Below are 15280 nucleotides of genomic sequence, written 5' to 3'. Positions count from 1 at the left end.
TGCTCTGTCTTTTTTTTTATTTTAAGATGTTTTCACACCTTTTCATGACGTTGAGCTTTCAAAACGGGATAAACAGGTAAAGCTCAGCGGGCATCAAGTTTCATTAGAGGCCCTTAACCGCGTTTAGTAGTCTTTCAAGTGTTTAGGGTGGTGAAGCTACTGGGAAGGCCGTAAATCAAGGTTAAAAGGTCATTTTTAGGAGTTTTTAGGCCCAAAATGTTGCAAATTTTTTGCATTTTTCTGTCATTTTTCCAAATTTTTGTTGGACCAGTCTGAAAGTGAGCTTTGTGAAGTTTGATAATAGTCTTTGGCATGAGGTTATTACGTTTTATAGCCATTATGAGAGCTAGATGTATTGGTACTCCAAACATAAACACGCAATATTATACAAATTTTTAACAAATTTTTCAAGGTTTTTGATAATTTTTGTCATTTTTCGAGGTTTTTAGCCCCTGGTGTCAAGAAGCCTCCTCTTGGGTTTAATAAAAGGTTATTGCATAATTTCTAGTGATAATGGAATGGTTTACAACATTTTAACATCATAAATTTTATCAATTTTTTTTTATAAAACTTGACATTTTTTTCAAGTTTTGAAAAGTTTTTGTGGTTTCTGTAATTTTTAGGTTTCTGTAACCTCAAGGGCCAAAGAATCTCCCCTAGACTTTGATAATACTTTACTGCGTAGTTTTTTTGGTAATGGGGAATGTGTTTCAAGATTTAAATATTTCGAATTTAACGATGTTTTAAAAGAAAAATAGCAATTTATCAAATTTCTTTAAATTTATTATTTTTTCCTCACGGGCCAGGGAACCTCCTATAAGGTTTGCAAGTATGCCATCAAAATAAATCAGACTTTAAAAAATGTTTTTGTGCAAAACTCTTTTTTTCAGTTTACCTTGCAATTTTTTGGGTTTCTTGAAAATGTTTCGAAAATTTTCCTGCACCAGGGGCCCAGCCACCTCCTCAACGTTTGATAATAAGTTACTGCACAGTTGATATTACCATGTTACAAGTTTGTGGATCTTTACGAGCCAGTAAAACTATTCAAGGATTGCAATAGGGATAATGGATAGTCTCTGGAGACAATGAAAGGGTTCTGAAGATAATAATAATATAACGATTTTAGCAAATTTTTTGTTAATTTTTTTTTGTTTTTAAATGTTTTGTCTTTTTTTCTTTGAATTCGTTGTCCTCTTTTGAACTTTAACGACTTTTACTGGCCCACGAAGTTTTTATAAGTCTTGCAGACGGGTTACATGACAGAACTCGAATGATAAAAAATTGTCTTTGAACTTTTTTTCAAGCGATATTTAGAAATTTTCATCAAATTTTGCATTTCTCAGTTTTTTTTTGAAGCAATTGTCATCTCCCGAGTTTATCTACAAATTGTTGGCAAAATAACTAATTGTGCGTGAACTAATGATTATTTTGAATTGTGTCATTTATGGCCTTCAGGGAAAAAGCTTCAAGAGTTTTAGCAATGATTAATTTTTTTGTTTAGTTTATTTGATTGTTTTTGGTTCTCACCTTTTGAGATTTTGTCTTTTTTGCTGGGATTGTTCAATTGATCTGCGGATCAGGTATATTAGATCTGTTTTTATTCAATTCCTTGGATTGTATTTCAGGACTTGTCCTGCTATGTTTTTTTGTTTCGTCGTCTGACGCTTTATTTTCGTTTTACATTTGTTCTAGAACATTCTGTCTCGTCACTGCTTAAATGGCTTTTTCGCGCTTGATTTCACGCTTTCTGCGTGACCTAAATTGCGGTTATTCAGAAATAGAATCTGTTCCTAAAACAAACTTGATTGTTAGAAAACAGATTGTATGGTCCGACAGCCGAGTGGTTAAGGCAACTGGCTGTTAATCCGGAGATCGCAGGTTCGAGACGCGACAGGGAAACTTTTTTTGCACCCAAAAACAACCTCCTTTGAAATAAACTTTTAAGTTTTATAGGCGGCTGCGATAACTATTATCAACTCACTTCTGTATCTTTTTCCATCTGTATTTTACGGCACGCAAGTCTATTTCGCAGCTATTCCGGCAATCTGCCGGCTATGTTTTGAATGGATAAAAAATAGTGATTCTGGCTGTTTTTCTTAACTTGTCAAGTTCATCTGGTTATCAGTTTTACATTATTATGGTTCTCTATTGTACTTGTTTTTGACGAAATCTGATAGATAATAAGTGTTGAAAATTGTTAATCAGTTTAAAAATCAGTTTATGGACAAAGATGTGTTAAATAGACTTTTAAACGATGAATTGAAAGTCTGGAGTAGATGACTTCGCAAAGAGAACACCAACTACAATTTAAGATGTAAAAAAAGAAACCCTGAAGCGTAGAGTAACATTGATTAATTTAATTAAGAATTTAATTAGGAACAAGGTTTTTTTTTTTGAAAATTTTTACATAACATATCTTCAAATTGGCTTTTATAAAAACTTTTATTGAAACCATTGAGATCGGTTATTCTCAAGAGAAGTTAACTCGATAATTATTTCACTGCAAGCATTTTAGCTATCGTATAAATTTTTATGTGCACATGGTCGGTTTTCCAGTAGGTCGAAAGTTTAGTAACTGATTCCGCTGATAACCTTTTTTACTACAGAAAAATAAAGATCTTGATCATGTATTCTAAAGCAATTGGCTGTTTTCATGCAAGTGGTTGCTTGTTTTAGGACAAATCGGAGAACTACGAAGACACGTGGACTTTTCTTGACAACAGGCTGAAAGATGTCGCTAGTATAGGCATGGGAATCAACAACTTCAGAAAAAGTTTACAAGAGTTGGGATCATTGACAGACGTCGCTTTCGAAACCGGGAGGAATATGACGGGAGTTCCTTGTTCTCGGAGATAATTTTATGATTGAAAGTTTGTCAGAAATATATTTTCTTATTTAAATAGTTATTTCTTGTATTTCGATGAAATGTGCTTTCATCCAAGGTTCATGACAGAGGTTACAGATTGGCGTAATTAGATTACACTTCCTTATTACTTGAGTCAAAATTTTTTTGAGAATTGTTGCGTCTCTGTGATCAGTTTTTCATCTGATCTTGCATTAGTGAATCATTGGTCAGGTGGTGGTGGTCGCATGAGGTGAAGGGAGTTTCCCAAGTCAGCCGCAGACAGGAATCCGAAGTTTGCCTGTCCCTGTCCAGATAGACCGTATGGTCTTGCGTTAGTTGCAGAAGAGGGGTCACTCTCTGGAGCGGTAGTTGCACCGGCTACTGGCCCCGGAACCGGCAGCAGCTGCTTGCCCTGTATACGATAATTTTTAAAAGCAATATAGTTTTTGGACTACGATAGTGCTAAAAGAATTATTTATTCAATAAATGTGTTCAATAAAAATGGGAATATAATTGAGGATCAAGTTTGTGAACAAATTTTTATTTTTAGATGAGATTTTTGTAATAGAGCGCGATATTCTAGTTTACTGTTTTATGGCCGCCGTCAGCCTCTGCAAGGCTATTATTTAGGTGCTCGCCTTTTTACAATTCAAAGAATTTGAATTGTATTGAGAAGCTATCTTTTTACGACTCAAGATGATTACTGGAGAAGTATCTTTTTAATCAATAATTCTCTGGGGTGAAATTTATTCAGGAATTGAAACTCGTGAAAAACGTGGTTTTACTGCAGATCAATTGTGAAGAGCGAAAAATGAATTTAGTATGGAATATTGTTTCTGCTATTGAGTTTGAAAAGGCTGTTTTTTAAAAAAAATTTGGGGTGGTCTGACTCCGTTTTGAAGTTTTTGTTGGTAAAGTAAATGCGTTTTAAGCAAATTTAAGGTGTTTTTCAACTATTTTTAAAGTTTTTAGGCTATTGATGATTTTCTGATCTACTGGGAACTGAATGGGACACCTTTGTTTTTAATGCATTTTCAATATATTAAGAAACAATCAATATTTTTCAAATATGAGTTTTGATTTTTTTTATTTGGCTTGAGATTGATTCTAGTTGTCATGTACTCTTCTAGAATTTTTGTCATGATTGTGATTGGTTTGTGTTGGGAAGACGTCTCTTCGAGGTGTTTTCGGAGTTCTTTTGGCTCTTTTTTTAAGATCCGTTCAAACATTTTCATAATTGAGTTGAGCTGCCGGTTATTTAATTACCGTCAACTTCTCGATGGCTATTATTTAAGCCCACTTTTTTGCGATTAAAGAATTTGATCTTTATTTGGGTGCTGTTTTTTAAAGATCTTTTGATGAATCGTGAAGTCAAATTGAAGAAATGCTTCAAATCAGGCCCAAACAGGTTTCGGAGCGGGAAAGCGAGTGATCTTTGTGGTGAGAGCATTTTCGAATTTCAATATTTTAAATTAGAGAGAAAGTTTTAATTCAACAAAAATTTGCTAGTAGTTTTTTTGTTGACATGCGGCAATTTGAGTTTTGTTATTAATAGCCGCGTCAGCAATTCCAGGGGGCTATTTTTGCGCTCCTAATTTTTTTATTTCGTCTAACAGAGTTTTGTTTCGTCTTGTTTGCAGTTAAAATTTGTCTGCGTGACGTCATTTCTGCTTTTAGGTCGATTGCGTGACTTAGCTCACTCACGAAAATGACTTCTGAACTCACTTATGGAATTTTATTTAATGAACATTTATTAGTTAAAGATCAATAGTGTGCTTCTAAGTAGTGCCAAACTTATATGCCCTAATTCTTGAATATTAGTCTTGAGTTTTTGTTTTCGAAAATCAATTTTGAAAATGCTCTTTTAAGGCTTTTTACTTATAGACCATATGTGTATCATAAAAATGACAGTACGTAACTAACCCAAAAAATATGGTGGTCTACTAAAGGGTTTTTGGTCATTCTGCCTATCTTGTTACTTTAGTTGTTTCAATTCATGGAAGGCCACAAGCGTCTATCGCGGCTATTTTTCAGCTTCTTTATCGGAATTTTTTCAATCGTTATAAAAATCCATTCATAGTCCATTCTAGGTGAAGTTTTTTTGTGTAGCTTATGAAAATACTTTGAATTTCTGGTCAGAACTTTACCTGTTATGTTTTTTGGATTGTTTTACCTTTCGATCAACAGATTTGAAATACCTCACACACTCAATGTTTCTGTTGAATGGATTCTAAATCCATTCACGCAATGTATTACTCAATACAATGAATATGGTCAAGATCAAAGGACCAGAATGAAAAGAAACGGGATAAACCGACAAAGCCCTTTATTAAGTCATTGTTCATTATGCTGTCAGAATTCTTAGAGCAATATATAGATGGCATTACTATTTTGCTTAGTTAGTTTAGAAGCTGAATTAAGGGTAGTCGTGTAATTGTTGTCCTGCCATGACAGAAGTTGGCCAGGAGTTTTTTTGCTTTAAATTAGTCAGTGTTCAACATTTTGCAAGAAATATTGACTTCTCTGGGCTAGTTTCACTCTTCTCTCAAACTGGCTTTAAGCAGCAGTTGCTGAGCGAAACAATCTAGAATGCCCAGTCGGTACTGGAAAACAAAATCGGAAATAGAAGTTGTATAAACCCATAAAGCCCGTTTTAAGATGCCCGGGACTTGAAATTTTTTCTGTTAAGTCTTAATTATCATCTCTAATGCTTATTGGTGTTGATACTAGCCCCTCTATCCTCTCAGGAGCACGTCAAACAGGAGCATGTCAAACTACGATATGACATCAGAATAGGTTGCACTTTGAAAAATGCGCACTATTCTGTTTTTGAAAAGTGGGTTATGAGAATCATGGCGGCTGTTTTTCGGCAATCTGCCGTGTATGTTTTTCTTTTTCTCTTGCAATCCCGATATGTGTCAAGCGGGTCAACAGGGGTTATTTTCTGGCTATCTGTCCTCTATGTTTACTATGATTCTGCACAATTATTGGGGTACAATCATAGCAACCTGTTGTTGAGATGGGTCAGTAAATCCGATTGGGGCTGGCTGAGGTTGGGGAGGCGGTGGTTCTGGATAAGGATGCTGTGCGGGCTGCAGCGGAGGAAGGGTATTCGGGGCAGGATATACTCCGCCCATCCCATATTGAATCTGACCTGCTCCTGAGTAGTATGGAGCGGGGTACTGGCCTCCATATTGCTGGAAAGTATTAATGAAAATTAATCAATAGGAAATGAACGTGATTATTGATTACATCTTACCTTAATCAATTTTTACTTCTGAGGCAAGAAACTTTCTGACACTCTTCTATGCAAATTGTGAGTTTAGATTCTCTATGGGTTTTTAAATCCCATTCTACGAATTGTGAACTTAAGTAAAGTTTCCCATTTTTCAATACCAAATCTGTCTGTTCATAAGGCTCTGCGACCTGAATTGAACGCAATGATGGCAGAAATTTCAAGTTGAAAGACTGTTATGGTAATTTTTAACGAACAAAGTTTGACGCAATTATTGTACATGAGTTGCCTTATTTATGCAAAATTTTCGCTTGACCGTTTAGCTCTATAACAGTTTGTCAATTTCACTTCTCGAGTGACTTTTTCACCACTGGACTTTCGTGGGAATTTTTGCGTGACCTAAATTGCTCTTTTTCATGTGTAAATGGCAATTTTTTCCGGCTGAGAACCCCACATCTCATTGCCCTCTAAACACGCTAGACGTGGTCCTCTGGTCTCCTTCAGACACCCGCTCCAACCCTTACAAGATCTTACCACCTTAAACCCAACGGCTCGACGGTTTGAAAGCAGTTCGCCCGAAGTTAATTGGTTATTGATGGCCGCAATGCGATAGCTGCGCATATTGCCTTCTATTCGTTTGTCTAATTGCTCTCGAACGAAGTTTCAAGCAATTTTTTTAAACGTGTGTGTCTTTTTTAATAGCTCTCAAACGAAGTTTGTAGCAATTATATTAGTCATGTCGGTCTTTTTTATGCGATTTTTCGCTTGACCGATTTTTCGTCTGACGCTTTTGACTTTTCGTCCTCAAAAACAGGTAGCGCCCAGCGGTCATTAAGTGCTCTTAGAGCCTTTCAGCTCTGTTTCAGCTCAAACTGTTTTGGAAACTTATACTTATGGTGTGAAGAGCGGTTCTTAGAGGTTGAGACACCTCCCCCCCCCCCCCCCCCCACACACCCCCACTATTGCCTCCATCCCCCACCGCGCTGTTGCCCCCCCCCCTCAACCCAGTGTTGTCCCCCATCAGACCCCGGTGCCCCCCCCCCCGTGGCTAGCTACTGACGAAGCCAACCGCTCACCGGTCGTTTGAGAGCAATTCGCCCGACGTTAGTCGGTTATGTTTTTAAATTTTATTCTTTATGCTTTCGCGCTTTTGTTCTAGAATTTTCTCTGTCTTCTTGGGTAAATTTTTCACACTTAATTTCAATGCTGTCAAAGCTTCCTGGACTTTGAACCTGGATGTCCGGATTGGAACCCCCAGTCGGTTTAAGTTTTTGTTAGTATCATCTGACGTCACGATCACCTTAATTTGCTTTCTGTTCATTCGTCCATTGAATTCAAACTGAATTGCTTGCGTTTCTTCATTTTCACTCTTAATAGAGCGAATTTTTTTTCTGCCTGTTTTTTGCGTGGCTTGCCCCACTCTCATTCCTCAAACGACTTTCCTCATTTTCGAAATGACTTTTTGTGCTCTAATTGAAGGATAAATGTTAAACTGAGTCTGTGTGCGTGTGTGTTACTCTGAAAGATATTAGAGAGCAGCTAATTGAAGCAGCTATATGGTATACAGTTCCTGAATGAAAGTATAACATCTCAGCATTCAATTATAGTTTTTTGTGACAGTAGATATGGAGGGATATTGCGGCTTTTTTTCTGGCACTATGTCAGATATTTTGTTTATTGGCCGATTTAAACATTAACTTTGCTTCTTGGTTCACGGCATTTTAGCGGGAATTGGTTTTATTAATAGCTGCAGTTCCGATCTCTGACTGGAGATGTTAATGTCCTTCATGTTTAATAATCAAAGCTCATAAAAAGGAAGTTTGTGGCGCCAAATTTTTTTCTATTAAATTTAAAGTAGATTGAGAAAATTGAGTATGGAAAAATGGCCTCTTCGATAGTGGCTTTTTGTTCACGTGCAATAATTTTGTTTTTACTTCATATGTATTTTTAGTGCTTTGATTGGACTTTTTTATTGGTTTCTATTCCTTTTAAAGCTAGTTTTTTTTTTCAATGAATAACAATTTAGAACTTGTCATACTGTATTTTTGTTGCCACATTCTGTTTGAAATGTGATATCACGCTAACTTCCACATTCATTCAAGCAAGAAATGGGCTGAGATGTTGGGCATAAGGAAAAGAGCACCGAGAACAGTCCGCTGTGGCGTAATGCTGAACTTTACACTGATTTTTTGCACTTAATGGAGCGGGTTCTTTGTCGCATGATTTTTAATAGCCGCCCTCACCTTCTCAGCCGGCTATTATAGCGCTCCTTTTTTTACTATTCAAAGAATTTGAATTGTATTGGGGCGCTGTCTTTTTTTTAAGATCTGTTCACACATTTTCATGATTTTTGAAGTCAAATTGGAGTGGTGATTTTGGTCACGCCGAAACAGGAAATGGAGCGAAAAAGCGATTGGTTTTGCGGCGTGAATTTTTTTGGCTCTAATTTTAAAGTAGAGTGAGAAAACGGTGTTTGAACAAAAATTCTGTTTCTCGGTAGTGGTTTTTTTGTTCACATGCGGCAATTTCACTCTGATTTTTACTGTTTTTGATTTTTTGGATCGGATTTTTTTCTAAATGGTTTTCCCAATCCATTCACAGCTCATTCTAGGCCTAGTTTTTTGTTTGAATTAAATTTTCTTTTCTCGCTAGCGGTTTTTTGTTCACATTGGGCATTTTGACAATGATTTTCTGTTTTTTTTTTCTTATTTTATTGATCTGATTTTTAAAAAAATGCTTTTCTCAATTCACTCCTAGTCCATTCTAGGTCTAATTTTTCTGTTTAGTCAATGAAAATTCTTTGTGAGAATGAAAATTACATATCTCACTAGTGGTTTTTTGTTTTCCGTAGCAGCATTTTGACATTGATTTTCTGTTTTTTTTTGTTTTTTTCATCTGATTTTTTTTAGAAATGGTTGTCCCAATTCACTCATTGTCCGTTCTAGGTCTAGTTGTTTGTTAAGTCAATGAAAATTCTTTGAATTGTACGTCAGGACTTGTCCTGCTATGTTTTTTTTACTTCGTCGAACTTTTTTTCGCTTTAGCATTTTGCCGCTTTTTCAACATTTTGCGTGAAATCTTTTTGACTTCTCTAGGCTTGTTTCTCTCTTCTCTCATTCTGCTAATAGTGATTTTGAACATCAGTTGCTCAGCAAAGCAAGTCAAAATGAACAGAGTCAGTATAAAAAATTGAAGTCAGAAATAGAAACGGGATAAGCCTATAAAGCCCAATTTTAGATGCCCGCTATTTGAACGTCGTTTCCCTAAGCCTTAGTTACCATCTCTTGTGCTTATTGGTATTGATAGTGGTCCCTGTAGCCTCTCTCTAAGAAACAGAAGTCTGTTCAATTACGAAATGCCATCAAAATAAATTGGACTTAAAAATGTTTTTGTACAAAAATCTTTTTTTTTTCAATACCTTCTATTCTTTCAATCCCAACCATGCTTATTGGAATCAACGGCGGCCATTTTCCGGCAATCTGCCAGGTATGTTTTAAATTGCTGTCGAACGAAGTTTGAAGCAATTGTGAATGTGTATCTTTTTAAACGCAAAATTTTTGCTTGGACTTTTTCTAGAACATTTGTTCGATTTCTTTTTTTGTGTAACTCGTTCTCGCTTGACTTATTGATATTTGCATGACTTAAATTGCTCTTATGCAGAAATTAAGTCTGTCGCTAAATCAAAATCGATATTGTAAGAGTAGTCAATTCAAGGAACTGATTGCCAAGTGGTAGCCTAAAGCAATAGATGTCCTGGGTCTAAATTTCTGGACCCCATTCCTGGGTCTAAATTTACTGGACCCATAAAAAGTTATCTAGAGTGCAGCACCCTCGCCTATGCATAAAACTCGCTAGCCTATGACCTCCTCTAAAATGGTTGCCTCGCTAGTCGTTTGAGCATAATTCATCCGAGGTTTGTCGGTTTATGTTTTGTACCTCATTCTGAAACTGACGTAATTTTTTTTAAATTTGGCACATTCTTACTTTGAGATGTTTTGAAGTCCAATTAGGTTATAACATTCTTTTCGAAGCTTTTTTCAGGGTAGCTTTTCAGTTTATAAATCTTAAACTTTCACAACAAATTATCTAAATAAATTATCTACATTCAGTAGAAAAGCTAATTTTTGTTTGCCAGTAAAAGTCAACAGGTTTTCCATTTGTTTTTTTTTTCAGTTGGTTATTGAAACTATAGCTGTACAAAGCCATGTGAGCTTATTTTGGAAATCTGCCACCTATGTTTTTTCAAGTTGCACTTTGAGCGCATCATATTCTGTACTCAAAAATCATAATGGCCACATTGCAGGTTTGTAAATAAAATTTGTTCTCGTTACCTATTGTGGATGCTCCTAATTTACGTTGTACATTTTGATGAGAGACTGATGAGAATGCAGATTTTGTAGTGTTCTGGCATTTTTAAAATAATTTCTTTTTACAGTGCTAGCTGTTAGACCGTCAATTCAAAGATTGTATTGGTGTTTTGTTTTTTGAACAAATGTTATCACACATTTTTCAATGACTTTTAAAACGGTATAAACAGGTAAAGCCCTTTCATTAGAGTACCGAAGCTGGTTTTAGTAGTCTTTTAAGTTCATTCTGTGCCCTATAGGATGACCTAGGTTCAATTTGAAGTTTCTCATGCCAATATTGATTTTTTTTTCAGTTTTTTGCTAAATAGATCTTAGATTGGCATTGGGCGGAGCTCAGTGAGATCCTACGGATGCTACATATTCTTTTCATGTCCATTTTTTGAGGTAAATATAGTGGTAGTGATAATTTGAATACACTGATTTTCTGAGCAGATTCATCATTGTTTCAACTTTAAGTGTCCATTGGAACGTTTTGAAGCTTGCCTGTGGATTGATGTGTAGATTTCAGCAGCAAAATATAGGTTTGGGCCACTCGAGCAATTTTTTTTAAATAAAATTTTAAAAATTTTTGGATATCCCTAAAGTTTTTTTCCTCTGTTTGTTGTTTTTTTGTATTTCCTACCAGACTGGTGTAGATTTCTGCTTGACGGAATTCACGGAAATAAATAGAAGAAAATAGGCAATAGCAATATGTTTACATAAATATTTTCAATTTTGTGTATTGTGTTTGTCATTTTCATTTTGTCTGATCTCTAATTGTCAATAAAGCGCTTTTTAAGCCTCCTGATGCTGCATTGATGCGCAGATTCTACCGTTATTGTTTTGGTTTTCAACTCAGTGACGCCAGAAATACCTAACGAATTTTCATTTTTTTTTACTAATTTTTGTTAATTGTTGGTCTGCTTAAATTTATTTCGAAGTCAGCCTTGCCCAAAAGTTTCTTTGCCCAAAAGTTTGCAGTTTTCTACGTCTTTTTGCTGTTTCTCTTCTAATGGTCTCTATTTGACGCCGGCAACAGTTGCGGAAATTTTGTGAAGGCCAATGTCTCACGCCTTTAAGCAAATTTTGACTCAAGTATATGGGTGATGCAGTGGTAATTTTTTTTAGCATGAACGATTTTTTTGTCTGACGCTTTTAGCATATTTTTTATCAAGATCGGAATGAACAGGTCAACCATACTCCAATTGCTGGACTTACTTAATGCTAGCATCATAATAATCCAGCTGCCAACCACCGAATGTAACCACTCGCTGGTCGTTTGAGTGCCATTGGGCAGACGTGAGACGGGGGGGGGGGATCTTCATCGTTTCTGAGTGTGGTATGGTGTGAAGGTTTTAGCGGCAGAATGTTGATTTTGAGGACTTTAGTTCAAGAACTTCAGGTTTTTCGAGTTTTTGGCAGTTTTTCAAGCTTATTTTTGTTTTTGCGTGATTTTCCCAGGTATGTCAAATCCGTTTTCTGCTAGCTTGTAAGTTAGTTGTTCTGTACATTTCAATGAAATAGATTTAGTTTGAAGACATAAGCATCAGAAAAACGGATAAAGCTGCATTTCTGTTTTTTTCTTGTTTTCGAATTTTTCTTGTTAACCACGAAATCCATTCCAAATGGGATGCACTTAATTTTTTCAAGTTTTATCCTTTCAATCCCAAGGTTGGTCATGGGAGTAATTGGTGGCTATTTGCTGGCAATCTCTGGTGTTGTTTTTCAGTTTCTGTAGAACAACTTTAGAATTGGTTTTGACGGCAGTTTTGTAGACCTTGAAACCTTCTGTTAGCTTTTAATATCAGATTTTTTTTATACAAAAGACTTAGATTTTTTATAGCTCCGATTGCGATAGCGTAATTGAGCTATTATTAGCGTTCTGCTATTTTTTTTATTTTGTGGTCAAGAATTTTGTCACGGACATATGACGTCTCGCTCACTTCGAGTCTCGTTTTCTTCATTCATTCAATTTCGTCTGAGCTGTGTGCGTGACGTCATTTTTGCGCTTATTGGAGCAAGTTTTTTTCTTTCGCTTGACTAAACTTTTAGTCGTACATGAGTTCACTCTCAAAACCCATTTTTCTTCTCGCTCAAATTGATTTTCGCAAACTTTTATAAGCGGAATTGAGGTTATCTTAATCTAATTGAAGGTTGTTTAATTAAGTTTACAATAATTAAGTCTTGATCAGTTTAAAAATAAATTCTTTCTTTAGTTGAAGGAGTTAAGTTATACTATGGATACTTTTCTAAATGAAAGTTACTTATGGGTAACTAAAAGAAACAACACAAAATTTGTACAAAAATGTTAAATCGAAAATGTTCTACATCTGAGCTATTAAAATTTTTTAATGAACTATTAAACTCTATTTTATTCGCTTTATTTATTTTCCTCGGCAATTCGATACTGCGGGTCTACGAAGAAATCAAAGCTATATTCTGGCAGCTGTATCAAATTTTTAAAGTCAGATGTGTTTTCGCTCCTCTTTCGCTTCCTCTTTCTTTCTAGTTTTGTTTCGAAGTAAAATATTTAGCGTTTTTAGCTGATGTTGAGCTCTTTCAGGTTCGAAATGTCCAGATGAAATAGACTAGATTTTAATTTGAAAAGCCTCAGCTGTGAGAGCTGGTCATATGTCAGTTGTTTATGTTCGCAAATTTTAACCCAAACCAAAAAACAGTAAACGCTCTTGTCCAGTGATTAGCCCTGTCAGTTATTTGATACATCGATTGTCTTTTGGGGAAAATTCATGTTTCCGAGTGTGGGTAGATTATTTACCATATGCAATGAAACTTGCATCATAAAAGTTACTTCAAATTAGTAAAATGAATTTGCAAACACGGCAGAAGTAATGTTTTAATGATTCAAACTCTGCCATATCGGATGCAGATGCGAACTAAGTAGAGCTAGACGTAATTTATTTTTGTCGTTAACCAGGTTGTTTCATGGCTCATCTGAGAGCAGGTTGATTCGTGGCATTTTGTTTTCGTTAAATTAGACTAGGCAATAGAACCACTGGCGGAGACTTGAACTCACGGGTCGATTTTTCTGCAAGGAGATGTTTTGAGGCATTTTTAAAGTTGAAGTTGAATGCAATACCAAATTAATTACAATTCTTTGCGGCAATTTTTTGGTTTTTGATCGGATAAGACATCAATTAGCTTACCTCACTTCAAAGAGTTGATTTTAAATCATTGGAACTAGCTGACATTGGAACTAGCCTGTTGAAAATTGTTGTTGTCATTGATTGAATCCGGGGATACTCTGTTCCTTTGCTGTTTCTTTGTTGCTCTGCCAGCCATATTGGCCGACTTCTTCCCATTGTTTTTGGCACTCATGGAAATGACCACAACCACCACTATCACTATACATACTCCCAATAGTATCAAACATCCCAGCGCCATCAGGATTATTATACCTGAAAGTAGGCATTTAAATCAACTGATATGAAGGAACAAGTTGTCACATATTTCATGGCCAGTTGTCATGATACTCGCTAGAAAACGCGGTCATTTTTTTAAAGCAGGTTTGGGTGGTGAATCGTGATATATGAAATAAAAGATTTAGATTGCATTTCTCTGCAAAAATTCATCTGGTTGTGTAAACCCAGCTGAAAACTTCACTTTTGCGTGTACTTTCTGGATAAATTGAAGTCTGCAAACAGTAATTGCAAAACATTGGAGACAAAATTCTTTGTCTTGAAATTAAATTGCTGTATTTGAGTTATTATGAAGTTTAGAGCCTTTATGTGAGCTTTATAATGTTTCTGTGGTCATTAGTTTTACGCTAACTATTTGATTTTCGGCTTTGAGTTTCTTTTAATTATTCTCAAGGCGCATTTAAGTGTCAACACATTAAACACATGGAGAGAAGAGCAAGTAAATTGAAATTGAGAGAGACCTGTGTCGTCATCATCCTCGTCTTTTGACTCCCGATATTGGCATCGGTTGGTTTGGGTTTCTTGATCATAGATGCACTCGTGTGTGTAGTAACAGTCACTATCCCATGTACACTCCGTGTTTTCACTCATATGCTCCTAATTGGAAAAAAATTTTCAAAATTATTAAAATCTTCCGTTACCGTTCCGATTTTTTAATCAAGTTACAGAGTTTAGTACATTGATTTCCTTATTAAAATCGTGTTCATTTATTTACTAATGTGTTATTGGATGACAAGACAATATGTCCAGTTCCAAATTACCCAATTTTGCACCTTATTCTTAAAACTATCGGAAAAACTATTTAGCATAAAAATGTCTTAAGTGAGAGTAATAAATTTACCAAGTTTTCAATGTAAGAAATTTAATTTATGACATTTAATTTTCATTTGGCCACGCCGCGTGGGTTATGGTAGTACCTCAGCGGCCAGTGGAACTTTAATATGAAACTATTTCAGCCAAACGTGATCAAATTATCCGTATAAGTATAAAAAAAAACTTGCTTGTAATCCCAACTGCTAATTTGCTATCGAGTTATTGGACCGAGATGAAAGCGAATAATTTGGGTATTATGTTCTTGAATAATTTGGCATTGGATAAATTGTCATGTGTGTGTCCGGACAAAACAGTCCCAGACCAGTTGTTTTCGTATGCGATTCTTCGTACTGCCGTCTTTTTGTCATCGATTTTTTTTCATCTGACCTTTTGTCCATAAAAACGGGATAAAAATTAAAGCCCAGAGGGATTTAAGTTTTCTTAGAGCCTTACGGCTCATTAGTATCTGATTCGATTAACTGAAACTTTAGGAGACAAATTCATGGTATAAAGGTTGGCTCCAAGGATTTCACCCCCTCCCAATTGACACACTAGCAGTTTTTCCGCTTTTGTGAGCCTGAGGAGTGCAGATTTTTTAAGTTTT

General features: G+C 35.7%; 3 protein-coding genes across 3 annotated transcripts in view; 1 reads left to right on the top strand and 2 right to left on the bottom strand.

Moving 5' to 3' along the window:
- The window catches only part of LOC142334655 (ubiquinone biosynthesis protein COQ9, mitochondrial-like), a 22732-nt gene extending 19832 nt beyond the window's left edge, over positions 1-2900 (top strand). The window contains exon 4 of the mRNA XM_075382864.1: positions 2677-2900. Coding sequence (XP_075238979.1) covers positions 2677-2856 — 180 coding nt within the window. The 3' untranslated portion in view covers positions 2857-2900. The remainder of the gene's footprint in view (positions 1-2676) is intronic.
- The window catches only part of LOC142334656 (ubiquitin-conjugating enzyme E2-18 kDa-like), a 174383-nt gene that overhangs the window by 105198 nt on the left and 53905 nt on the right, over positions 1-15280 (bottom strand). The gene's annotated exons all lie outside the window — the stretch shown is intronic.
- LOC142334653 (uncharacterized) overlaps positions 2872-15280 on the bottom strand; it is a 25629-nt gene continuing 13220 nt past the window's right edge. Inside the window, exons 4-7 of the mRNA XM_075382862.1 lie at positions 14325-14460; positions 13646-13842; positions 5854-6042; positions 2872-3257 (exon numbers count right to left, since the gene is read on the bottom strand). Coding sequence (XP_075238977.1) covers positions 3066-3257; positions 5854-6042; positions 13646-13842; positions 14325-14460 — 714 coding nt within the window. The 3' untranslated portion in view covers positions 2872-3065. The remainder of the gene's footprint in view (positions 3258-5853; positions 6043-13645; positions 13843-14324; positions 14461-15280) is intronic.

The sequence above is a fragment of the Convolutriloba macropyga genome, chromosome 2 (genome assembly GCF_964194025.1).
Source record: "Convolutriloba macropyga chromosome 2, txConMacr16.3, whole genome shotgun sequence".
Lineage (NCBI taxonomy): Eukaryota > Metazoa > Xenacoelomorpha > Acoela > Convolutidae > Convolutriloba > Convolutriloba macropyga.
This window is presented reverse-complemented; position numbering and strand designations above follow the sequence as displayed.